Raw genomic sequence first — 25,254 nt, 5'->3', positions numbered from 1 at the left:
ATAAAATAATTCATGCAGGCAGAGAAAGCTACAGGTGCAGCCGTCTACAACTGGATCATTGATGAGACGTCATCAGTGACCATCCATATCATTTTTTACAAATGAGTATTGGACAAGGGTCTTTGTAGATATGTTGCGATGTGTTGCATCATCAATGCATTAATAAAATGTCACTTACATCTATCTTGGGTAAAGCAGGAAGGTTGTTGATTGTGGGCTCAACAGCTTCTGTGTCTGACTGTTGGTTCTGAGGTGCATTAGTTTTTGTGGACACAAGGGGCTCGGTGAGGACTGAACAGTGACCTGGAGAAGGCAGAAGGGAGGACGGATCCTGGGCTGGGGATGAATCTGTGGCCTGTGTGATCTGGTGAAATGGTGGAAGCACATAAACAGGATTCACTTTAGTCATCTAGTCTATCTTTTCCATCAGACAAAAATAGTCCCTGTGCTGCTGAAACACAACGCCATCAGTGATTGGTGACTGACCAATGCCATGTCCAGCAGGTTGTGGATCTCCAGCTGCAGGTAGACGTTCCTCCTGTACTCCACCATAAGCTCCTTCTTCTTCTTGGCCAGGTCATAGTCTTCCTTTTCAATTGCACATCGCTTCTCCACATCGTATCGAGCCAAACGTTCCCCCACCTGGAAGAGCCCGGGACAGGTAGTGGTAAAGACAGCCCTGCAGCGACTCAGCAGGCCTTCACTGCATGTTTAGATTGGTGAACATGTACGTGAGACCGTATGTAAGAGACAACAAAGGTAACTGTGAGCTGTATACACCCATCGCAGTTCATTGGCTGACTTCCTAGTTCAGCTTCGACCTACTGGACTTTTTGTAGTTGGGCAGTTTTGTTGATAATCTGGCTAAATTGTCAGCTTGATTAGAGCCTGTCTGATAGTACAAATGCTTCTGTTCATGTATTGATGTCACTGTGTTCCCAGAGCAATCTGGGGCGTTTCTAAGGGGTGGTCTGGGCCCCTGAAATCTGATTGTCCATCCCATGTACAGTACCTCCCCAGTAAGAGACTTTTGAGACTGCAGGCAAGTGCTATACACTGACAGTGCTATACCATGCAGAAAAATCTACTCATTTCTGTGCCACCCCAAACTGAGTACTGGCCTCAGCCTGGCCACCACGATGAAATCTGTCTGGGTACGACCCCGAGAGTAATTTCAGCAATTACTTTGGTGAGCAGCAAAGTCTTATTATAACTAATGGAAACAATGAACAAAACAACACAGACCGTACCCAAATTGTTATTATCAAGAATGAATCTTTAAACCTAACTGCAGCTGGTTTGGGAATAGTAATGGACTCGACCCGTTCTGCCCTGCACAATAAAACAGCCCTGGTACCACACAACAGTATGTGTGCAACATGGTGAATCATTAAGATTCACAAGCTGGAAATCTGACAACAACTTCCAGAAGGTCAGGAAATTCCATAGAGCTGTAATAAGTTACTAACCAGGTGCCAAGCGACACAGTCCGACCATCAACACCCTGGGTTTTTTAACTCTCTTTGGACAAAACCAAGAAGTGCAATAAACATGCCAATTGTTGATCCGATTTATATTTAGAACCTCCAGGACGGAGAAGCCCCTCTGCCAAATAAAGAAGAAATACACCAGGACCTAACGCCGTGCCTTTTGTTCTGCCACATGTTTTCAGATATCATGTAACGGCAAAAACCGTCCTAAGGGTGCGACGACAAGGGATTTTCAGCATGACTACCTTGGCAACTGCTTTGTCTGACATGTTAATATGCAATGCTAACAAGGAGCTAGTGTGTCTGTTATCTGGTTACAGAAAGGCTTGTGGTTTGGGAGTGGGAGAGACAGTAGCCGAAGACCATCACTGCAGCTGTTGAGCTCATGAAGAATTCATGGTCAGCATGGTAACGCTGTACACAGCGGAGGTCAGTAACAGGAATCTGAACAATGTTTAACAACTAATGTTACAAACAGTGTTGACATTGCGCAGGCTACCTGTAAAAGGAATACAAGCCTCACAAAGTTGAGATTTGGACGGGAGAAATTATTATCTGTGGCAGTGGGTGACGATACCTGGAACTAAATTATTAGAGTAAAAGGAGATAACATGGCTTAAAGAAGAACAGTGATGGAAGAAGTTTTCACATTATTTAGTCAAGTAAAAATAATCTTCTAGAAGTACAAGTTCTGAATTTACATGTAAAAGAATAGTAAAAAGTGAGGTCAGCAAAATGGTATTAATCTATCACCAGTGATAATGTCATGACCCCCTTCCGTGTTTATTTGTTATCTAATATGATGTAATGTAATAATGTTTGATGTAATTACGATCTAAAATCTACAGATATTACAATACAATTTTTTCTTTCCCGATACTGATAACTGTATCGATATATAAATTTTATTTAATATTTTTTATCAGCTATATACTACTAACCCTGTATTGGGTGTGATTTGATTGCTATCATAGATGTATGGCCTGGCACAGGTTGTTAAAACATAGAGATAATCAATGATAGAACTTTGTTTTATTATCTACTTTGACAGTCAGTCATAATGGGAAAAAAAATATAAATGAATTACTTGAAAATATTTTTCTGCAGTTCTGCTAATAACTGTAAAATAACTGGATCACCTATCCCATCACTCCTCATGGTACAATGGCAGTGTACAGTACAGATGAGTGGGGAAATACTCACACTGCAATATCTGTAACACAAGGTCAAGATTTTTAAAATATGCCTAATGATAAAACTGACACCGCTCTCACATCTGTGTGCTCACTTTAGAGCAGTTACTTTGTTATCTTAATAATAATGTTCTAACTTTGGATAAAGGAGCATTATTCAACAATCATAACATTTAAATAACAGCTATTAACTTTTTGAAGATATCATGGAGTCTCCCTATGTATGTTGTAATCTGAGCCAGTCCGGCCGCGCGTACATGTGCGGCCGGGGAGGGCAATGACAAAACGTCTTTATTTCATGAGCTAGAGAACTGTCTGTGAGAGATGGAGGGTGCAAACCCAGCCCACCATTTTTTAAGTATTTGGAGTACAGCACCTGTAAGCCCTTTTTAATCTTTTGAAGGGCCTTAAACCTGAAATATTCATGACTTTTTGAGAGTGGAGTAACTCATTAAGAAAGAACACATCCTGTACATTTGGTGTCACCCAATCTGCCTCCCAGCAGCTTCAGTACCTTCTGCAGGTCTGCGATGGCCTGCTTCAGATTCTTGGCCTGTTCGTATTTCTCCTGCCGGACCATATCCTGCTTCTTCTGGTCCAGGAGTCGGATGATGTAGGCAACGTCAGGGTCCTGGTACATGTCGAAGGCCAGGTCGTCCAAGGGAGAGATGGACTCACATTTACTGGGTGCAAGACGGGACACAAAAACAACATTTGAAATATTGGAGAAACTTTGTGTCAAGTCTGAGCTTGTTACACCTGTGAAACATGCTGAATTCACTAGAGATAAAAATGCCAGTGTAGAATACTGTGGACAGCTAAAGCTAAAGTGGCTCAGTATTGTGCAAATCCCGTTTAAAGGGGAGAATCATTGACCGACCCCCAAGAAGTGAGACCCTGAGGTGAAACATCCCTTGGGGGCTGATATATATGTAAAAAAAATAAATATTTCGAAATGTGTTTTTCCTCTTTGCACAGGCAGCCACCTGCATTGACTTGAAATGTGAGTGACCTTGAGTGGCCTTATTGGTTGACTTCCAGACGAAACGGCTTTGTTGAACAATGTTATTGTCACAAGACAAAGAAACCAGTTCAATGTCCTCGCCTCACCCCATGGAGGTCGAGTCCACGGCGGCGTCCAGCTGGGTACTGTGGAGGTAGTGTTCGATCAGCTGCTCTCTGCTTGGCTGGGGGTGAACAGATGGACAAATTACACACACATACACGTACTCTGCGTTGTGTGAATCATCCAGCTTAACAGCACCTCACAGAACAACACATCTCTATGAAGGAGCACCCTACACCTTATACCACACCTATCACTATAATACCTTCATCATTAGGAATACGACCAAAGAAGAACATTAATAATAGTATTAATAATGATAGAAAACATGTCTGAGGAATATCCAATTGATTCAATGACCCACCTGTTAAATAAAATGTCTGCTGTGATAATAAAGGCCTGTTACGCTGCCATTTAGGGCTGTGACATGTATACATCACAAAAGTAAACTTCTCAAAATGAGAATTCAGATTGCACTTCATCAGCATTGTCTTAAGCATTACTGACTGGAGAGTATTATGCAGAGTTCATTGAGGCATCTCTGTTCATCGTCAACATCACACTTTTCAATGCCGTGAGCATGATGAACATGATTCACCCGTGATGTTTTGCGGACAGGTCTGCGTGGCTGGATACCCCCTAGAGGTAAGTGACAAGATTTGTTTTTTCTTCATAATTCAAATGAACCGACACTTTAAAAGCAGCACATACAACAATAAGCTATCACCCTGAATCCACGGAAACAGTCTCCCTCCACAGGATAAACTTCAGCTCACAGAACAGAGATCACTGCTCAGAGTGGGATTAGCGGAGCAACAATGCTCAGCCTGTTCACTGGAATCTGTGTGTGAGAGTGTGTGTGTGTCATTTCATGTCTGTGTGTGTTTTAAGGTGCTCTCTCTCCTCCAGGACCTGTCTGTCTGCAGCACTATCTGATTACACTGGCTAACTAAAGGCCTCCTGTGTGATTACATACTGTCCTCCCTTTGTGTCTCATTACTACATTCCTGACACATACAAACACACACACACACACACACACACACACACACACACACACACACACACACACACACACACACACACACACACACACACACACACACACACACACACACACACACACACACACACACACACACACACACACACACACACACACACACACACACACACACACACACACCATTCAGGTAAACACGTGTGCATATAGACACACTTATATATTGTCTCTACATCAGTCAATATCAATAAATACTAATATATCCATTATATCTTATACTTATTAAAGCCTGGCTCAAAAGATGTACAGTGCTGGGATAAAGCCTGACATTTGGCGCATAGGGGACTGTTGCTGCATCCGGTGCCGCCCAAGACGACTGTGATTGGTTCAAAGAAATACAAAAAAACACAGCGTTTTCCCTTATCCCAGAAGGATAAGAGGTGTAGGCAGACCATACTGTGTCATCCATGGAATATGGTCTGATTTATATATCTAATCTATTATATCTACAGTATTCAGTACAGTACACCTCTCCATACAATTACCTAACACAACATCACATACTCAAAGGTATATTCAGGGCTATTATACTGGATTTGCATTATATTGTGTGGCATTATTTGTACATCCCCAATAGTATTGTTACTGTGTATTCTAACAACAAAAATGCAAATAGTATCATAACAGGAAAAACAGATGTTTATGAAGGTTTATGAAGAAGAAATGAATGCTTGTTTCCCATTTGAACACGCCAAAAGTTCAAACTGTAATGGTGCCTGTTATGTCAATAGATGGATGAGGAAATGAGGACAGCTCAACACCGCCCCCTAATGCTGCACAGGTGTAAGATCATTGATGGGTGACGGGTGGAGAGAGTGCTCACTTACAATAGTGTTAAAAGCATTTCCATCCAAAGAATCTCCCAGAACATTAATGGCAACCAAAGCAACCTGAAATTATAAACAGATGATGGTGAGGTAGGTGAAAGAAAAAATGTGACCTATGGGTGTGCTGTAGGGATGCACCGATTGAGAAATCCTGGGCCGATAATGATACAGATGTTTAAAATATAAATTTGGCCAATAGCGGATGCTGATTCAGATGTTTTCTTGTTGATTTTTTGTTGTCATCTATCCCTTTTGTGCCACAGAAACAGAAATGTATGTCATTCAGTTTTCCATTGCACCTTTTATCTCTGAATAAGCACAAATTAAATTTCTTTAATTTTGCTCAAATTTCGACAAATTTTAAAAAACAAACTACTTCCACCTTTTCAATTTTGAACGCAGCTTTTAAAAAACTGTTGCAACACAGCAGATAAGCATCAGCCACTGTCATTGGTGAATATTATCTTATTCGCTGATGGACCGTTGGCAGTCAACAAGGCGAATATTTGCCAATGCCGATCAGCCATTAAGTCAGTGCATCCCTAGTGTGTCAGGAGGTTAACAGTGGAACTATTTCACTACAGTTTAAAGGATCCGGGTGGAGATATACTATATATTTTTATTATTACCAACAAATCACACAAAAAGCCCAAAACCAACAATGAATTAATCCTTCTAACAAGTACTATCTGTGTAGTGATCCTTTGTTTATTAGTCTGTTACTGAAAGTAGTCCCCAACAAATGCACTATTCACTCCTGCTTTAGGGATGTATGTCCCAGGAAATAATTTAGCCTGATTAATAATAAACTACTTTGAGGCCTGTTTTTAAAGATGTAAAGAAAGAAAAAACAGCATTTAAATGTTTAAAAGTTAGAGCTGCAACTATTACATTACATTATGAACTATTCTTTAAAATGTATATGATAGTCTCTTAGTCTAATCATGTTATCAGAACCCACAATACTAAAAACCCAGTGATATCCATAATATTATGGCATTTTTACCTAATAAAGAACTTTGTATTGATTGATTGATTGATTGATAAAATTGGAAAACATTTTCTGTCAGTCATCTAAATTTGCATGCATATACTGTTGAAAATGCAAACGAAGTTATGAAGTTGAGGATATGATGTCAGGAAATTCATTCTCAATTAAGCTGTCATTAAACACAATGTTTCAAAGGGAGCATTTTTAAAATACCTAAAATACCTATACAACACATACTAACATCATTGTTATAAGACTTTAATTATTATCTGGTCTGTGTTACTACTCGAAACTAGGCTGATGGCATGTTAAAATATATTCTGCTGAGAGCCTCATGACAAAATAACTTCTATGTGTTCTTCACTGGAGGAAATTACTCTTGATCTAAAACAATAATTTTGAAAAAGACTATATGATTGTTACCTAATTAGCTGGATGCTTATTTACAAAGCAGAAGAACACATAAACCATGTTTGGATCCGTCTTCTGTCCCAGACAAAAGTTCCAGGCACTGAAATGTTGGTGTAGGTGCATCGTTGTCCTCTAACTACCTGACTGTGGTGATTGTACTGGTTGACGTGGTTCCTATGGAAGGTTATTCTCAGGTACAATCCGATGGCGTCCACGTGTACTGACTTCAGCTCCCGAGCTTTGAAGCCTGTCTTTTCATTGTCCGACAAAGACACGTACCTGTGGTGGAAGTACAGTGTTGAGACTTACAATACTAAAATACATTTCTGTACAGGCACTTGGTTCATTCAAATATTACCAGTGATGAAATATTCACCATTACTTATTAAAACAATAGAAATAAACACTGTCTTATTGCTGCTTTAATAAATTTAAAAAAGCTTGTTCTAGAATAAAAATAATTACTCTATTTCATTTTTTGGCTACAAACTGGTACAAACCTACATTCAGCTGGCCACATGACCAGAGAAATGTACAGAGCTAAACCTAAATCTTATTCTAAACTATTAGCTAATGTTGGAGTGAGCGTCCATCCTTCCTATGTAGCCCCTGTTACCCTCAGTTGACATGTATGTGTTAAGTAGGAGAGAAAGAATATGCGATGATATGGGTGGCTCAGATACTGAAAGGACCCATTCACTGGACCTTTTCAGGGGCCCGGACATTTCTGTGGGGTCATTCATACTAGATATTTAAGAGACCATTCCAAATAATTGCTGAGATGTATGTATTTCCACCTCAGGACACTCCCCTCAGGGACCTCGCAAGTTATGACCAGAAACTGTCCCATCAACATCCACCTTTTTGATATCTACCAGTAAGATATTATTGAACCCAGGTGATGGCTGCTTCACTGTAATTGTATTAAGCTAATGTGCATTATAGTAAAAATACACAAAAGAGTGCAAGTCAAAACTGAGCTGGGTCTGCAGTCTCACCCGAGTCTGCGAAGCTGCCCAGGGAACCCTGAGGGGCTGGTTTCAGGGAGAGTATCTCCAATGTGGAACTCCACCCGGGCTGGGATCAGGTACTGGTGGGCCAGCAGCTGTAGTTTCCTCACCCGACTTCTCTCCACCAGCTGGAGGGTGATGTGCTGAGGGTAGGGGCACATCCTGCGGATATGTTGACACAATGTTGAGTTTCTTTAAGAGGAAGTCTATACCGCCGCCATTAATGAATGTACCATGTTTTTAAAAGTGCTGTGTCGTGTACCTGCTGCATCTCCAGCCATTGACTGTGGGTGCATGGACCATGAGCTCCTTGGCACTGAAGTTGTCCTCATGACTTGAAGAGTTGACCACAATGAATTCTATCTTCCTGGGCATCCCTCTGATGAACACTGATACAACAAAAATATATGTTGTTGTTTTTTTAATCTAATATTTGATATCTGAAAGAGCGAAGAAATTCAGTTAGAAATTATGTAGAAGGTGATTATTCTACAGGCCATACGTTTTTATTTATGAACATCTGAACTGACAAAAAGCCCGGAGGTGCTCTACTGACAATGACTGAGAAATTAATTTAGACTTGTATATTGTCGGTCTAGTTTAGACCAATAAATACATCCCCTTTATGTCCGCGTCTTTTTCAGTACCGACTGAGTTGTGTCCACAGCACCAAGCACTGTAAATGATGGTCTAAGAGTCCTTGGTTTGTATGCAGTGAGCAGGTCAAATATGTATTTAGCTAGGTCATTAAGTGATTTGTAAACAGTGAGCAATATTTTGAAATAAATGCTGTCTTTTATTGAAAGTCAGGAGTGATATGTTTGTGTTTTCTTGTCCAAGTGAGTACTCTGGCTGTGATTTTATTGGTTTTTTATACATTCAACATTTTGGTAAACTATATTTAACGTATTCAGTCAGTAAAGCAACACTGTAAAAGAAAGTGTGCGCTGGATTTATACAAATTGAGGGCATTATTGTGAATAGACAGAATGTGACCCAATAATCGTTTTATCTGATTATATTGTTTTCAGATATTTTTGAAAGCCAAAATTGCAATTGTCAGTCGCCCTGCTCAACAATTACAGACTGAAAACTGGCATTAGTGTCTGGTCAGATGTTCAGTCCAGTTGACTTATTCTGTCATTGGATATAATGGTGTTATAATATACAGCATTAAGACAATTAATTCATCAAAAACCAAAAAGCCATGAAAAGTTCAAGATTGTGCTCCCTATTTAATGTTTTCAACTAATTATTTTTCAATTCTTTAATGACCCCCCAGCACGTTTTATGTTATGTTTTTCTGTATATTTAAAAAAAATCAAATGTCTTTATTGACTTTTTGCAGACAAAGAGAAGTACAACAGTTGCATACTGTGTCAGAGCGTCTGCTTTGAAGTGAAAAAGTATATAAATAGGTAATTAAATAACATATAACATAAGTAGATAAATAAGGTACAATGAGAAAAAATGGAGTAAAAAAACAATGTAAATAATAGTAAGAATATGTAGTGATTAAAGAAAAAATGGGGAAAACGAGTGTGTGTGTGTGGGGGGGGGGTTCTCTCGTTCCAAAAATGTTCTGTATATTTTTATATCTAGTTAAAAATAAGTGGTGTATTATTGTTTTACACACACATACTGTATAAAGGGTTCGGGGTTCATACCATTGACATAGAAAAAAGAAGGTTTAGAGGTTTAGACAGACTATGGACTAGGACAGACAGTCCTTTCCTGCTGACAGGAGCATGTTGGGGCATTAAGCTAGCTAACTCTGACGATTATAACGTTATCAGCCAGCAGTGCTAACCCAGCCTCACAGTAGCTGTATTAACCGGCTAAAAACAACCAATAAATGTCCTGACAGCTTTCCTTCGTTGTGTCCTACTTTCTGTGTATCTACATTTCACAGTAAACATAGAGATATCTTACCGCGAACATCACCGTGATGTTGACAGCTCTTAGTCCCATCTCATCTCCATAACCACCGCTGACAACAACCAGCGCGCACATGCGCAGTGGTGGGATTCTCGTCAGCCGCAATGGGTTGTGGGTAATGTCGTTTTACACGGGCGCAAGTGGTGTTTGACACCAACCGTTGTTTTCTTTTGTTGGAGCCACCTTTACCAGGACAACATGTTTCTGTCGGCGGCAGTTTTTTCCATGGACTTAGAAAAAAAATATTTTTTCATTTCGGTTTATAAAAGTTGTACCGGTCGCGGGTAGGAAAGGAAGTCAAACATTCTCTCTCCAAAATAAAAGCATGGCATAGAGCGGTAGCGTCATAAACTCGTTAGCTCAACGATTTTGCAATAAATCTGCAGGTTCAAGCAAATCTAAGATAGTGCTGTCAATAATTCAGAAAATAAAATAAAAAATATGCCACAAAAGGACAGGAAATGAAATGTGCAGGCCTTATAGTGCGCGCTCAGTTCAACTGTGGTTTTCAAAGTAGTCCTTTGGAGTTGTTAAAGTTGCTTTTCAATCTTAATAATTTGGTTAATTGAGACAGATATCCCTTTATCGTCCACGGTAGAGTTTTCTAAAAAAAAAAAAACATACTACTTTATCTTGAGATCATAAAACGGATGTGACGTGATTGGTGTCGCAGGCAGCATGGCTGACACGGAGCAATGGCCAGAAATAGAGAAAGCAGCGGCAGAGAAGAGAAGGGAGCTGGTCCTCCAGGGCCAGGCTGTGGACACGAGGGTCTCCTCTAACGGGGGCCTGTCCTCCGCTGTCTACTCCCTCACTCTGCTCAATTATCTGGAGGTTAGCCAGTGTCCGAGTCTGACACACATCAGTGAGGACATCCAACATCTGACCAACCTGCAGAGCCTCATCCTGTGCAGGAACCAGCTCGCCTCCATCCCCGATGTAGTCGGTAAGCTCCTGTCCCTGAAGGTCCTGGACCTCTCGGTCAACAGGCTCCATGTGTTACCGGAGGGCATCACTCAGCTCAAGGAGCTCAACACTCTCAATGTGAGCTGTAACAGCCTGGAGGCCCTGCCGCAGGGGCTGAGCCAGTGCGCCAAGCTCTCCACCATCAACATCTCCAAGAACCAAATCACCGGCTTCCCGGCTGATTTCTACTCCGACAGGCTGGACCTCCTCAGCACACTAGCCGCCTCCGACAACTGCATCGACCGGCTGAGTGGAGATATTCACAAGCTGGCTGCTCTAAAGGTGAACTTCAGTCCACATCATCACCTCTTATATCCACATCGTGTCATGCGTGATAAGAAGCGAGCTTCTGGGTGGATCAGATGCACTCCAAATTGGGGAAAAAAGCTGTCTTTATGTCTAAAATTAGAGCTAAGGAAGCTCCACGATTGATAACATGAAAATGTCAGATTTTTAAACAGAGTGACAGGTAAGTATGTGTCTGTGCCAGCTTAACCGGAGTGTACTGTTGCCTACATGTTACATACACTTTGAGCCAGACTCATCTCATGCCCTTTGTAATGTTTTCCAGGTGCTGGACCTCTCTAACAACAAACTGAATGAGATCCCCTCAGATCTGAGCGATTGCTCCAAGCTAAAGGAGATCAACTTCAAAGGCAACAAGCTGAGCGACAAACGTCTGGAGAAGATGGTCAACGGCTGCCAGACCAAGTCCATCCTGGACTACCTCAGAGGAAAGGGAAGAGAGAGACGACAGGGAGAGGACGGTGAAGCGGACGGGGGTCGCAAGGCAGACAAGGGGAAAAGGCAGCAGAGGAAGAAGAAGGTGGCAGACGAGAAGGATGAGGTGGAGGAACTGAACAAGATGGTGGTGAGGGTTCTCCATGTTTCGGACTCTCCGACGGACCTCACAGTCACAGTGAGCGCAGGAGTGAAAGATGTTCGGCCGTACTTTGTGTGCTGCGTTGTTAGAGGCATGAACCTAAAGGCTGGGAACGCTCTCAAACGCTTCCTGGTGGCTCAGGTAAGTTCAGACCCTCTCAAAGGGCTATATTACTGTATATGTTGGACCATTTCAGCGAGGCATGACTGATACAATACGTGTGCAGCAAAGACAAAAAGCATCACCTGTTGTTTTTCTAGACAAAGCTTCATGATGACCTGTGCGGTAAAAGGACCACAGCAACCATCGCAACTCATGACATGCAGCTTCTCAAAGCTCCCCTGAAGTATGATGTCAGACCACCTACTCAGCTGAAGGTATGCAGGCGCAGACTGGGTGGCTCGTTATTTTCCGACAGTAAAAATATGTCACTTTGGGCCTATTATAATAGAGTGATCAGTCGCTGATTATTAGACGGCATGGTTCCTAAGAGTGCTCTTGAGTACGCATAGATTCTGTTTATACCTAAGAAAAGATCCCAAATAAGAAAACATCCAAGTGAAAACTGCATGCGAGGGTTTCAATAAGAAGTTTGCTCTTAAGACTGGTTGGTAAATGAGGTCCAATGATTGTTAGGTTGTACCGCTGGGTCGGAAGGAGATGACGGCGGTGGAGCTGATGAGACACCTTCAGCTGGAGGCAGACGAGCTGAGGAAGCAGAAGAAGAGACAGAACGTCACCGGCCTCCACAAGTCAGTACAAGCTCTCATCTTCATCAGCTAACTGCAGGCTGATTAGAAATAAAATAATCAGTATGTTACTTATCTCAGCCTCAGTGTTGAATGAGATGTTAACATACTATAAGGAATCACAATTTCTATTATAATAGGATATTATTGATTATGATAATAATCAGGACTTAAAAACATTTTTTTGTTTGTTACAGATACCTGCAGCTTCTGCAGGGAAAACCCATGTATCCCTGCCTGGTGGACGCAGAGGACCATGTCATCTCATTCCCACCTATTACCAACAGTGAGAAAACCAAGGTGTGTGTGTGTCTAATGTGTGTCCTCTCATAAGATAGGAGGAATATTAAATATTGTGTTGGAAATTATTTTGACGGAGAAAATTTGAGCCAGTAACACATCTGACATGTCACATTGTCTTTTTGCAGTCTACAGTGTGCCTCTGTGTTAATAATAATAATAATAATATGTTACAGATTAAGAAGACGACCAAAGAGTTGTTCCTGGAGGTGACGAGTGCAGTCAGCCTGCAGACCTGTAAAGATGTTATGGACGCTCTGATTGTAGTAAGGTTTTCTCTGTCATTAACCAATAAGATGCTTGGACTTCATAGTTTCTATTTGTTATTATAATATCATTATCTTTGTCTAAACGAGTCCAACTCAAGACCTGACCTTTTGTCACCCCTTCCATGTGAAAACTACACCACCAACTGTATTCGATGCTCTGTCTCTTGTAGATAATCTGGATTAAACAATAGTTTTAAGGTGACTTTATGTAGATGATTTGTGGCGTTAGAGGAATAATATTTCCCGATGGAGGCTCCAGACATACATCACAGGTAGGTGACTAAAAACATCTGGATTCCTCCTGAAGTTCATCATGAAGTTCCGCAGGTGCCTTCATGAACGGATGGACTGTCCAATACACGATGACCATAAGCATGTGGTCCATACTGTATAGAATTTAAATACAGTATGGATTCAGAACACATCTTGTATCTTTGTGTCAAGTCGCTTTTTATTTACAATGCAAAAGCTTTTCGGTTATCTCAGGACACTCTTAATAATGAGCAGGCCTAGACCTCCTCCGGACCCATAAATCCCCCCATGAGCAACAGGGGCAAGAAAAAGATCGTGTTTAAGATATGTACTAGTACTAACATAATCAACAGTGTGAAGAAGTAACAGTTATATACTATATATAGTTAGACTACAAAGACGTCTAGGTATTGTGTTACAGCGATCCTAACCAGCTAGCCCGGCCTGTCCTGTCCTGTAACCTGTCTTTCTAATGTGTGAGCCATCCACAAACCTCTCTGTCCTGCAGCTGGACGCAAACACGCTCCCCTCCACATCCTCCCTTCAGCAGTCAATGTGAATGAAGAGAGACTAATTTACGAGACTGATCTCCTATGCATATCATCACCTCTTATATAATCGACCCAGCACCCTTTTTGATTAATACTTAATTCAATTTTTTAGTTGTGAATAAATAACTTAAACACTCATTGCAGAGGAAGAAATCTCCGCTGAGCGAGTAATCTCTACTGAGATGGAGCTGGACTCTCTGGAAATCCATCCATCTCAACAGTCTTTTAAATGCAGAATCGGTTACACTTTTGTAGGTTTATTGCGTATCTAACTGTACACTGTACACTGTACTGTCTTTAACAGCGTAATCTAAATCGTGATATTCTCTTAAACAAGGCCGGGAACTACACTTTTTATCTGTTTTAAGGTGTAGAAGGTCAGTTGTCAGTTGTTTTGGCTGTATTTGACCTGCAGTGTTTATTTTGAACCTTCATCAGAGAACACGGACAATCTTTTTTTAGTTCTTTGCCGTAGTTTTACACACTTTTTCTACGCAGTCCATCTTATGAATGCAACAGTACATGACACGTTAAAAGGGCATTTCCTGTTTCATTACAGAAAATGGCAGAGTTGAACAAGTTCACGGCGGAGCATCGGGAGGAGGCGGGGTCAGACGGGGAAGGGGACGGCCCACAAGAGCCGGCAGCCGGCAGCGAGACATCCAGCGAACTGATTGTGCAGCAGGTCCGCACAGTGGACCAGGACGGGAACCTGAAGGTCGTCTACCCCTCCAAGACCGACCTCGTCGATGACATCAGTAACCTGACCGTCATTTGGTAGTCGTGCTGTGGATGTTACTCTCATTCACATGTTACATGAAGTCAACAGTGTGGGACATTAAGGTTTGATAAATATATATAGATCTGAACATATCCAGATCTATATCATGTATATCTATGTGATGAAATGGGATCCTTGAAGTTGTAACGTTTGGGATTCATGTACAGCTTCATGTAACATGTTGTTATTAAACCAGCACGACAAACTGTATTCTTGTATTATTTGCAAATTCAAGACAAGTTGTCTGAAGGTCAAATGAATTTAAATCAACTTACACTGACTTTTACTTGGACGGCTTACTCATCTATTTGTCTAAGTAGTGGCACCGTCCCTTTGAAGACTCGAATAAAATCCTGCCGTTTTCATTTTCTTTCATATAACGCACATTGTTTAGTGTCTGCAGGTTTGCGTTATCTTTGTCTAGCTGCTGATGCTAACTACCTAATCAGTCACGTTGGTTTAACATCGAAAAATGTTCAACTTTAAATAACTTGTTTGGGTCAAATTCTTCCATATCTAGTACAGTTGTGTATCTGGAGCAGGGTTCTGAGGTTATTTATTTTTTACATTTCTCCCAATGAACAAAATGAAAAACTGACAATTCAATGCTTTAATTCAATGAATGATTTTAGTGATATGACAGAAATATCAGTGTGTGAGTTAACAGACTCATTGCTCTGGAGGGAGAATCGGATCTGCAAAAGAACAGAAAACATTCAATTCAGACAAATAACTCAAGGAACTGAGAGTATTGCTTTGTTAAAATCCTTGTTGTGACATATTTGATTTATTTTTAAGTTAAAAGGTTTGTATGTTGTAGCAGAAGTGTGCTATTTGGACATATCTGCTTCATGCCATTGTCCCCACCACACAGTTGAGCCTTTAAAGATACTTACATTCACATATGTAAGCCACCTCCAGGTACTTGTAAATGCCGCGGCAGGGGTCTGTAAACACTGAGTTGGTCACACTGATGCTACAGCTGTTTTTCCCATTACAGCTGTGAATGCAGAGGGACAACAGGCTTGAATACACTCTGGAACCTATGTGTTCTGATCTGCGTTATAACTGTGTTATGAAGGTGGTGATGTTTTAGATAGTGTTATAAAATCACCAAGCACCCATACAGTGGGTCGTAACTGAGCCGAGTGACTACAGAGCTTCACGGTTAAAACACGCGCACTAACAAGTGTCCATGTATTTTTTTTTCATACATAAGCATGGCTTGGACGTGGCTTTAGATGTTCTTTGTGCATGTGGAAATGCCTTTGTCAATTTTACTTTCTCTTTAACTGACTGAGGGAACATGCAAGTCATAGGAAATACAGTTGCTTCTTGAAGTCTTGATTTACTCATTATATTCAACAAAGGTTGTGCAGCTTTACCTTTCAGCGACTTTAGTTGTGGGGAGGTAGCAGTTGACATCGCTGATCTGAGATTCAGGCCGTCTGTAAGCACAGGTGGTCCTGTCACTGCGTCCATAGTGTGCACCAAACACAGTTATAACCTGTCCCACATCTGTCAATAAAACAACAGCAGTATAGTTAAAATTTAAAGGGTTTGGATACATTGAAAATATAATTATGCTTATGTTTATCACATGAAGCCACCATTAATGCAAAATGTAAGTTACCGCACTGAAGGTGTGCCACAGAGCCCTCACAGAAGTCATGGTGAACTGTCAACGTGAGAGAATTGCATTAGACATCACACTATAAAACTCATATACAGGTATAAGATATAATCAAATGAATTTTAGATCCATGCAGATGGGACTGACATGCTGGGAAACAGGTGAAGCTGGTTTCCAGGTATTTGTAAATGCCAGGGCAGGGATTCGGTGTACGGACATCATTAATGTTCAGCTCACACTCCCTCTTTCCATCACACCTGAAGGAAATGCATTATGTCTTAAAACAGTGTTCATACTTTAGTAACCTAGACTCACGCCAGAGACTTAACCATTTAATCCCACATCGCACCCACTGTGAGTGCAACACAGTAAAAAAATAGACTTAAAATGCCACATTTAAACGTTGTGTACGTCTATGGTATCAACAGTTCTACAAAGAACACTCAAATCAAAAATAATACAGATAGTGCCATTAGAGAATGGGGTTAACATACAATTACATGAGATCAGTTATTTAAAGAACTCAGATTCAGTTATTTACAAAGCGGTTTAGCGCTTAAAGTTAGACGTAGTCTCCTAAGAGGACTCCATTTTAAAAACCTTCAATGATACTGAGCTTTTATAAATGGTATTGCTTATTTTTGTGTTTTGCCATTATTCTGACTCTGGACTTCCCTTTAATAATGTTCTTCTTTTCATGCACAAGTTGAAAGAAGTAAAAACTCTTCTCAGCCATGGTTATTGTCCGATAATTACGAGGCTTCTTATATGGATACCTGCTAATTGTTAATGAACCGCCAGACATGCAAGAGGCTGGTGATTAGCTGCACATAAACTTTACCTTTACCAGTAACCTTTTATTTGGGTATGGCAACATACCTCCTACAGGATTTCTATCAAGAATTCACCGAGAACAAAACAGCCGATCACAGTTTCATGAAAACATGACATCCCCCCAGCAACACAGGGTCTTTCTCTTAGCTTAAGACTTACCAATTCCTTTGTGAAAGGTGGCAAAAGCAGCTTTGTGAATTGGTTTTAAGAGAACACACTTTGCTTTGTGAATAATGGCCCTGAACAGTTAGCTGGACTGGACAGACAACACAAACACACTGTACAGACTTCTTGTCTCTTCTTATGTTATCTGCATATAGTAGAATTAGTGACTAAGTACTGAATTGGAGATCTGCCACAGTTAGTAAGGGGCCTACCTTCCTGTTGTAGCTCATCAGTGACATTGAATCATAGACCTTATTAGGAGACTTATTATCTGCAGCAGCCACATTTGATAATAAAATAATAAAACAGAATTTCTTTTCCTTATGATTGGATGTGTCATGTGTACCGTGTCTTCAGGAAGTCCACTGTGCCGTCTTTAGAGCACTGTGTGTTGGCCAGCTGGCTCTGAGGTCTTCCCAAACTGCAGGTCACGTTGTCTACACGTCCATACAGGGATGTCTGCACACTGATCACTCCGATATCTGTTACTCAGCAAAGAGGGAGATATATATATAAAAAACAAGCAAGAGTAGTAGAGTTAGAGTGCTCTTTTCAAGAAATTGCTTCATTATATGTGTTTGTGTGGGACTAATTCATATATTGTTATATTTATTATGGTGACTGAGCCTAAAATGTCTACAGGCTCACCTGCTGGGTGTCCTTTAATTTTAATTAATTTTTTTCTCAGTAACTCTACAATATAAAAACATTTTACAAGCCAAACTTAAACCAAAGCCCTATATCCTGAGGTCAGAACTTTATGGTTGTAGAAAGATGGGGATGTGTGAGCAAAAAGTGTTGTTTTTGATAGAAACTGTGGTGCTTTTTTATATCTGTATAAAGACCAAATGTAATAATGATTGGCTCAGTATATTGAGACCTTCACAATAGACACAATGACTTATGAGAGTTCAGTCATACCACATCTCAGCTGCTGCACATTCCCGTAATTGCCACAGGTGGTAACTCTCTCCGTGGACCCAACTAAAATATAAGAGCATAAGTTGAAGTGAAGTCAGGCCGCATGTTTTATGTAGAAAATAAAGGCATCATCATTATCACATTCTCTCAGATATTTACCTGCAGTCATGAGCGAACATGTTGCTGCCAGCACTGGAAAAGAAACATCACTGTCAGAGTGTGTCAGCAAAACACGAGAAAAAATTAAAGCATCAGTAGTTCAGTCCATAGGTGACTCAGCTGGGAACCGTAGGGTCGCCGGTTTGAGTCCCTGTGTGGACCATGAATGGAGTGTGGACTGGTGGCTGGAGATGTGCTGTTGAGCGAGGCACCGAACCCCCAACTGCTCGGGCGCCGATCCATTTGGCAGCCCCCTCGCTTCTTTCCATTAATTGCATGTATATAGGTCCTGTTTGTGCATGTGTGTATTTCGGGCCTGTATGCGTGTAACGTGGATACACGTGAATTTCCCCCTGCAGGATTAATAAAGGAATTCTTCTTCTTCAAAGCAGGAAAAGCAGGTGTCATTAATAACAAAGCAAAGGCTCCGTTCTGCCCTGTATGACAGTGACAGAGGCACAGCAGGGCCGTAATTGATGTTATCAGTAACACCTGTGTTTTACCTGCTATGGCATGTCAAATTGTCCTCCGTGGACGTTAAATATATGTCAACATGTAAATGCCTTACGACAGAGATACTGTGTTTGCACAGTTATAGTTAAAATGCTTCAGTAAGTGTTAAATATTACCATTTTCTTATTACGTGTCAGATTATCATCATTTGATTACACATACAAATGCCACACTGCAGTCAGTTTTCCTTTTAAGTCCTTTAACACTTTTCTCAACCTTTTGGTAGAACCCACTGTGAGCCACTATTGAACCATGTACTGAAGCTGACCTTGAGTCGTCTCTACCATTCTGTTTAAGTGTATAATGCTAAAGAAATCAGTTGATCTTGCTGTGTATTTAGATAGTCTGCCTTTTCAGTTCGCCTCCTTCAGGGAGTTAGGAACAATAATAATAACAAGTCTTACTCAACAGATTTATGTAACTTTCTCTGACCAAAGGGTTGAATGTCTTTTTAGGTTAAATGCAGTGAAGCTATGTAATTAAAATAAAACAATTCTGAATATTCATTTTTGTGAATGATACATTTAATGTTACCCATTATATATACGTATATATGCAGGTATGAATTTATTATGATTCCTTTTTTTTGGTCTAAAAACATGCCTGACCAAATAATTAAATTGTAAATATACTGATAAATGTAGTGATTCTAAGATAATAAAGATATCTTTTTTATGAATAAGAAATATTTACTGCTGTTTATCATATATATAATGTTATTCCATTATACTATATTTGCTGAAAAAAATATCAGTACAATTTATCACCATTTCTACGATGTTGTCTATGTAATGTAATGGTAAATATCAATAAATATGAGGAAATAATACTAGTACTAGTAATACTACTAATTCATGGTAACTCATTGACATACTATATATGTTGGTATACTAATATTACAGCACTATAAGAGTACACAGTTTGCAATTTTCCTTTCTGTTTTACATATACCATGAACAGACATGTCAACCATTTGGTAGAGTCCTACATTTAAAATACTGTGGCCTCTGTTGAAAAAGAATAATTGATTGTTGTTATAATAGCCCCAAGGGCTTATCCATTAATGGAGGAGTCTTTGATGGTTTAACCCCAAAGCTCCTCAGATATCTCAGATTTTTACTAATAAGTTTAGAGGATGATTGAGTAAATTATCTACAAACTGTGATATGATATGTTTAGAGGGATGGAGTTACAGTAACAAATAGACATGCTGGAGTGGTAACGTGTCAAACTGTAAGACAGTGCCAAACAAAATGTATTTAATAAAAAAATAATAAATTAAAAAAACATTATTTGACAGAGGAGAAAATACAGCATCTAATGACCAGGTTTAAACTGGCTATTACATCAAAAAGGCCTATAAACTGAAATATATGTTACTTCCAGTTCCTCTTTATGTGCCTGAGAAAGAAATGTCTTTAAGAGTATTAAGAAGTAGCAATATACTGTATGTGTTTCAATAATAGGGTTAGGGTCCTCCACCCAGCACCCTAAAAGCGCCAGTCACTTATATTAAGGCTTTTGGACATGGACCCCCATAATTAATAACCATCAGTCAGTTGTTTACTCACTCAGTGTGAAGTGCAGCATGGTTTGAAAAGATCCGGTCTGAGGTTAACAGTGGGACTGATGACACACCTGTCTTTATTCTGTTGGTTCGACGGCTCACTTTGCCTTATATGTGAAACGGCATCCTGATCTTGCACAATTAGTTCCTCAATGTGACCGACTCCCATTACAGAGAAATCAGTAGGTGTGACAAGCAAAGATCTCAGAACAAAAGAGAGGGACAGCATTGTAAAACTCACAAGAAGGGTATTTCCAGTGTGCATAGTTTGGTGCATTGTGAAGCTGTGGTGTTGCAGTCATCCCTTGTTCGTAGTTGGTTTTTCCAGCCTGACAACAAATCCATTCATTCTTAAGATTTCCTGTCCTCTCTCACATTTTCTTCTCATTGTCTTTGAGATTAATATCTATTCTTAACTCACAGAACTTGCTGCACCGTATAATACAGGCCTACAGTTTTCATCTATTTGATTTAACAAGTTTTCCATTTTCTCTTATTCTACAATAACGTGACTGAGGTTCCTGCAAATTGATGTACACATTAATGGTTGCATTGTTATTTTCTCTGTGGACTTCCTGGAACAGTCAGAAGCACCTACTGTTATCCTATTGTTCTCTGGACTTCCTGGAAGACACTGAGAGTCACTGGAGCTTTGCCTGTGCACATTTCTCTAGATTTCTCTTAAATAATCATAAACGCAATAGCGAAATAATGAAACTAAAGAAGACATGCTGCTGCTGATTGATAATATTTATTTAATACATGTCGGTTTTCGTTTATCTTATTGTGGTTCCAATATCTTTACAAAGACTCCTCTGGAGTGGTCGAAGGATCTGCAAAAAACAAAAAGATATTTCAGATAAATACTTAAGTCTCTCTATATAAATGTATATATATATACGGTATATATATATATACGTATATTATGCAGCAACATTCTCTTAAATTTCTCTTAAATGTTCTCTTACTTTTCAGTTCACACAAGTAAAATCAAAATGAGAATCTAAGACATAATAGACATACTTTTAGGGCTTAATATAAACAGGATGTAAACATGTATAATGTCAACGTGTTCTTATGAACAGGTTTGTACTAAATTCTACGAAAAGTTCTGCACAGAAATTCATGCGAAAAAACATACCCCCAAAAAAAATGAATTACTTTAAAAATAAAAAAGAAACAAATTATTGCGCATTTCCGTTGGTATATGTACCAAAACTGTGAGAACAGCCAGATAATGTATACGCATTATGACAAGTATTAAATATACAGACTTTAGACTGTACAGAAAGTGAGTATATGAGGAAGAGTGACAGTGTAAGGGAAAGGTCAAAAGTGATGAGTGATGAGCTTAAACAAATCTTTCCTCGCTTTGGACAAACAATTTATGGACTGTAAAAACCAGATGTTTTTTCTCTTGGTAAGAGTTATTTCGACCACTCATACAGTGTTCTCTTTACTCAGAGAGGAGCAACAATGAGAAAACATTAGTGAAACCTATGGGTACTAACAAAATGAGAACAAATTGTGGATACAAACAAAAATAAGATTCGTAATCACTTCTTGCATGAGGCCCCAATGTCAATCTACACTAAAACTAATAGTTTTGGATTAAGATTTAAATTATGACAAAGATAGTTGTTTATGCAGTTATGTTGATACACCTCTGCATCAGTGCTGTTTGCCACCCCATACTTAGTTCCACATCATGTTTTCCTCTGCACATTTGAACCACTGACCAGTCCCAGTAGAGTGAAACAGTGACACTTACAATCACATACGTAAGCCACCTCCAGGTACTTGAAAGTGCCAGGACATGGGTCTCCAAACACGGAGTTGCTTGCTTTGATAACACAACTGTTTTTCCCATTACAGCTGTAAAGGCAGAGTGATAGAGTCAGTATGGTGCCGGATGGCTTTACAGCAGTTATACAGTGAAATACACCATGATCTTGAGTGGGCAACTATACTTCACCTGTCAGAGACGCTGCTGTTGGGGCCTGAGCAGTCGACATTTTGGATCTGAGAGGCAGGCCGTTTATAACTGCATGTGGTCTGGTCGTGGCGTCCATATTCAGCACCGTACACAGATATAACCTGCCCCTCATCTTCCAAGAACAGGAGAAAGTTTTGAGAGGGAAATACAATAAAGCTCGTCTTTTTCATTTTAATGCCCCATACACACGAAGAAAGAAAATGTGATCTCACCACACTGCAGGTAGGCCAAAGAGTGCTCACATGTCACATGATGAACTGTCAAAATAACACGAATCACATTAAATAGGCGTTAAAATCACCTTCTCTTGGAATCCTATACTAATAAAAAACGGTGTAGCCCACTCTCTTAAAACATGTAAATGCCAAGTAAAATAAGGCAAAACCATTGGACTCTTTTCTCATTCAACACATTTTTTGACAGAACTTAGGCACAGAATGTCCGATCAATGCGAAAAGCCATGCATATACCTTTGGACATCCTGACAAAAAAAAGCCTGTAAACAAAGTGAAAACCAGTGAATCGGTTTAGGCGACTGACTTGCTGGGAAGCAGTTGTACTTGGTCTGTAGATATTTAAAGGTGCCTACGCAGGGATCAGGTGATTGGAAGACATTTGCATTCACTTCACACACCTTTTTCCCATCACACCTGCGGGGAGAAGGTGAACAATGACAAAACATTACAGCATGACTAATTTCTTCCTCATTCTGTGATGAATTAATCAACTTCATCATAAGGAAGTACTCAGTACTATAGCAAGGGATCTGCTAGTGTGTTTTAACACCTGTACGTTTAGCTCAAGCACTGAATATGGAAGCAAGTCAATTTTATTTATAGTGTCAAATCATAACAGAAGTTATCTCAATGCACTTTTCATACAGAGCAGGTCTAGACCATACAAATGTACTGTATAATGTTTTTGTTGATGTTTTTGAATAGTGTTTGTAATAAAAACAGTATATTTTTATGATTATACGTGTCATGTGTACCGTGTCTTGAGGATGTCCACTGTGCCATCTTGAGAGCACTGTGTGTTGGCAAGCTCAGCCGGAGGTTTTCCCTCACTGCAGGTCTCACTGTCTGTACGTCCATACAGAGCGGACTGCACAACGATCACTCCAATGTCTGTTAGTCAGCAAAGAGGCAGATGTTGGGAAATTAGTAAAATTAGTATTACGGTTTGATTTCATCTTCAATTGTACTCGAAACACAAATATACGTTCACCTCTGACATACACCTCAAAATGTTTTCTTCATAATCAGTAAAAGCTTCAACACCAGACAATAAAAGTAAAACAAAAAAAGCACGGCTGTCGACAGAAAACTTAAGGAAATTACCACAACTCAGGCGCTGGACTGTGTTGACTTGACAGGTGGTTTCTGTCTGTATGGCAAGACCTACAAACACATATGTCAATGTTAGTTTAACACACATGCACGCAAGTGCGTACGCACACACACACATACACACATGATGCATTCCCTAGCCCCTACACTAACCTCAAACATCACAACTAAATGCCTAACCATCCCCCTTACCCTAACCCTGACCTAAACAAAATTCGGATCTGAACCTAATAAAAACAAGTCTTAACCCCCAAACAGGCCTTTGAAAAAGTGAGGACCAGCCAAAATATCCTCACAAAATTTAAATGTAGTCCCCACAAAGAAAGCACACACACACACACACAACACACACTTACCGGGACTTAGAAGCAGACAGGTTGCTGCCAGCACTGAAAAAGAAACATTATATTTATATACATTGCCGTAATGTGTCACCTTAAAATAACTAAGACATTTTATCATTATGGTCATCAGTATACTCACAGAGTGGGATCCTGAGGGGGAGCATGGTTTCACAGGACCCAGTGAGACGGTATAGACCAGTGAGACTGACAGACTTAGTATTTATAAATTTGGATCTGAGGCAATCTGAGGAAATCTTCTACTTCAAAACAGACCTGAACCAGACCCCAGTGGCTCCAACTCAACTGGCTGCAATTTCCAAAATGAGAATAACATTCAATCCCATGAGGGACGACAGACATCTGGAGTTAGAGCACAGACTGAAGAGGCCCCAGCACTTGTAAACACAAAGCTGAGGGGAGCAGCAGGCTGATAAAATACTTTTTCTTATGGTGAAATAAGAAATAAATGCATTTGGAATTGCATTAATACAATTAGGACACATTGAATTCTTATTGTAGTGATTGCCATATTCTGGTTTGACTCGTGTGCGTATTACATTGGTCTGACTATGGTCCTGTAAATGTGTAACAAAATAACTGGCCCATTTAAGTTTGTATCAGAGCACAAGCCTCTCTCCTAAAAATGGCATACATATAATACAGTAAAGGAGTCTGCCTAAAGTGTTTTGGAGGAAACGGTATTGGTGTGTTGATAATATTAATTAGCAACTCGTCTTTTCTGTTCTTTGACACCAGAGAATGGAATTCCATCATGTTCCCAGTTTATGGATAGGCTACAAAAACAATATGTAAGGGGAAAGATTGTAGTTTTGGTTTCATGATAATAATCTGATCATCCATACAATTATACACTTTGTATGTGTGCACTACAGAGTTGGGTCTTTTAGGGTTTAATTGAATTCTCCTTTGCAGAACCTGATCTACTTCACATTTTGCAGGTGTATTGCTAAATAACCAAGGGAACGCACTTTGGAGTGTGAAGTCGATCACGATCCAAAGAACAGGAATGCTG

General features: G+C 39.9%; 3 protein-coding genes across 3 annotated transcripts in view; 1 reads left to right on the top strand and 2 right to left on the bottom strand.

The window, feature by feature from the left end:
* Positions 1-10,033, bottom strand: part of cep104 (centrosomal protein 104) — a 31,659-nt gene extending 21,626 nt beyond the window's left edge. The window contains exons 1-9 of the mRNA XM_083920599.1: positions 9,984-10,033; positions 8,314-8,440; positions 8,040-8,213; positions 7,182-7,320; positions 5,640-5,702; positions 3,794-3,870; positions 3,198-3,366; positions 487-642; positions 179-364 (exon numbers count right to left, since the gene is read on the bottom strand). Of these exons, the coding sequence (XP_083776725.1) occupies positions 179-364; positions 487-642; positions 3,198-3,366; positions 3,794-3,870; positions 5,640-5,702; positions 7,182-7,320; positions 8,040-8,213; positions 8,314-8,426 (1,077 nt within the window). The 5' untranslated portion in view covers positions 8,427-8,440; positions 9,984-10,033. The remainder of the gene's footprint in view (positions 1-178; positions 365-486; positions 643-3,197; positions 3,367-3,793; positions 3,871-5,639; positions 5,703-7,181; positions 7,321-8,039; positions 8,214-8,313; positions 8,441-9,983) is intronic.
* A 634-nt stretch (positions 10,034-10,667) lies between these two features.
* On the top strand, positions 10,668-14,933 carry lrrc47 (leucine rich repeat containing 47; the record flags this gene model as incomplete). The annotated part of the gene is made up of 7 exons (XM_083920609.1): positions 10,668-11,237; positions 11,527-11,979; positions 12,099-12,215; positions 12,475-12,590; positions 12,785-12,887; positions 13,064-13,153; positions 14,519-14,933. 7 exons carry the CDS (start codon positions 10,668-10,670, stop codon positions 14,738-14,740), a joined length of 1,671 nt encoding a protein of 556 aa, XP_083776735.1. The 3' UTR covers positions 14,741-14,933.
* A 461-nt stretch (positions 14,934-15,394) lies between these two features.
* Positions 15,395-24,514, bottom strand: LOC310951177 (rhamnose-binding lectin-like). Its single transcript, XM_083919300.1, has 17 exons — positions 24,361-24,514; positions 24,234-24,266; positions 23,869-23,928; positions 23,520-23,655; positions 23,069-23,178; positions 22,741-22,785; positions 22,508-22,640; positions 22,304-22,407; positions 21,338-21,365; positions 18,453-18,541; positions 18,294-18,356; positions 17,719-17,854; positions 16,521-16,630; positions 16,374-16,418; positions 16,126-16,258; positions 15,637-15,740; positions 15,395-15,435 (listed from the first exon to the last, which is right to left on the bottom strand). The coding sequence occupies exons 1-17, from the start codon at positions 24,383-24,385 to the stop codon at positions 15,410-15,412; spliced, it is 1,380 nt and encodes a 459-aa protein (XP_083775426.1). The 5' UTR covers positions 24,386-24,514; the 3' UTR covers positions 15,395-15,409.
* Positions 24,515-25,254: the final 740 nt, after the last annotated feature.

This window comes from Echiichthys vipera (genome assembly GCF_963691815.1).
Source record: "Echiichthys vipera genome assembly, chromosome: 9".
Classification (NCBI taxonomy): Eukaryota; Metazoa; Chordata; class Actinopteri; order Perciformes; family Trachinidae; genus Echiichthys; species Echiichthys vipera.
This window is presented reverse-complemented; position numbering and strand designations above follow the sequence as displayed.

Coding starts and splice junctions, on each gene's coding strand:
- LOC310951177 (XM_083919300.1), bottom strand. CDS start 24,385: ATGCTCCCCCTCAGGATCCCACTCT. Junction 23,656..23,868: donor AGTCCAGCGCCTGAGTTGTG/GTAATTTCCTTA, acceptor GCTGACTAACAG/ACATTGGAGTGATCGTTGTG. Junction 16,259..16,373: donor TGTGGCACACCTTCAGTGCG/GTAACTTACATT, acceptor TTTTATTGACAG/ATGTGGGACAGGTTATAACT.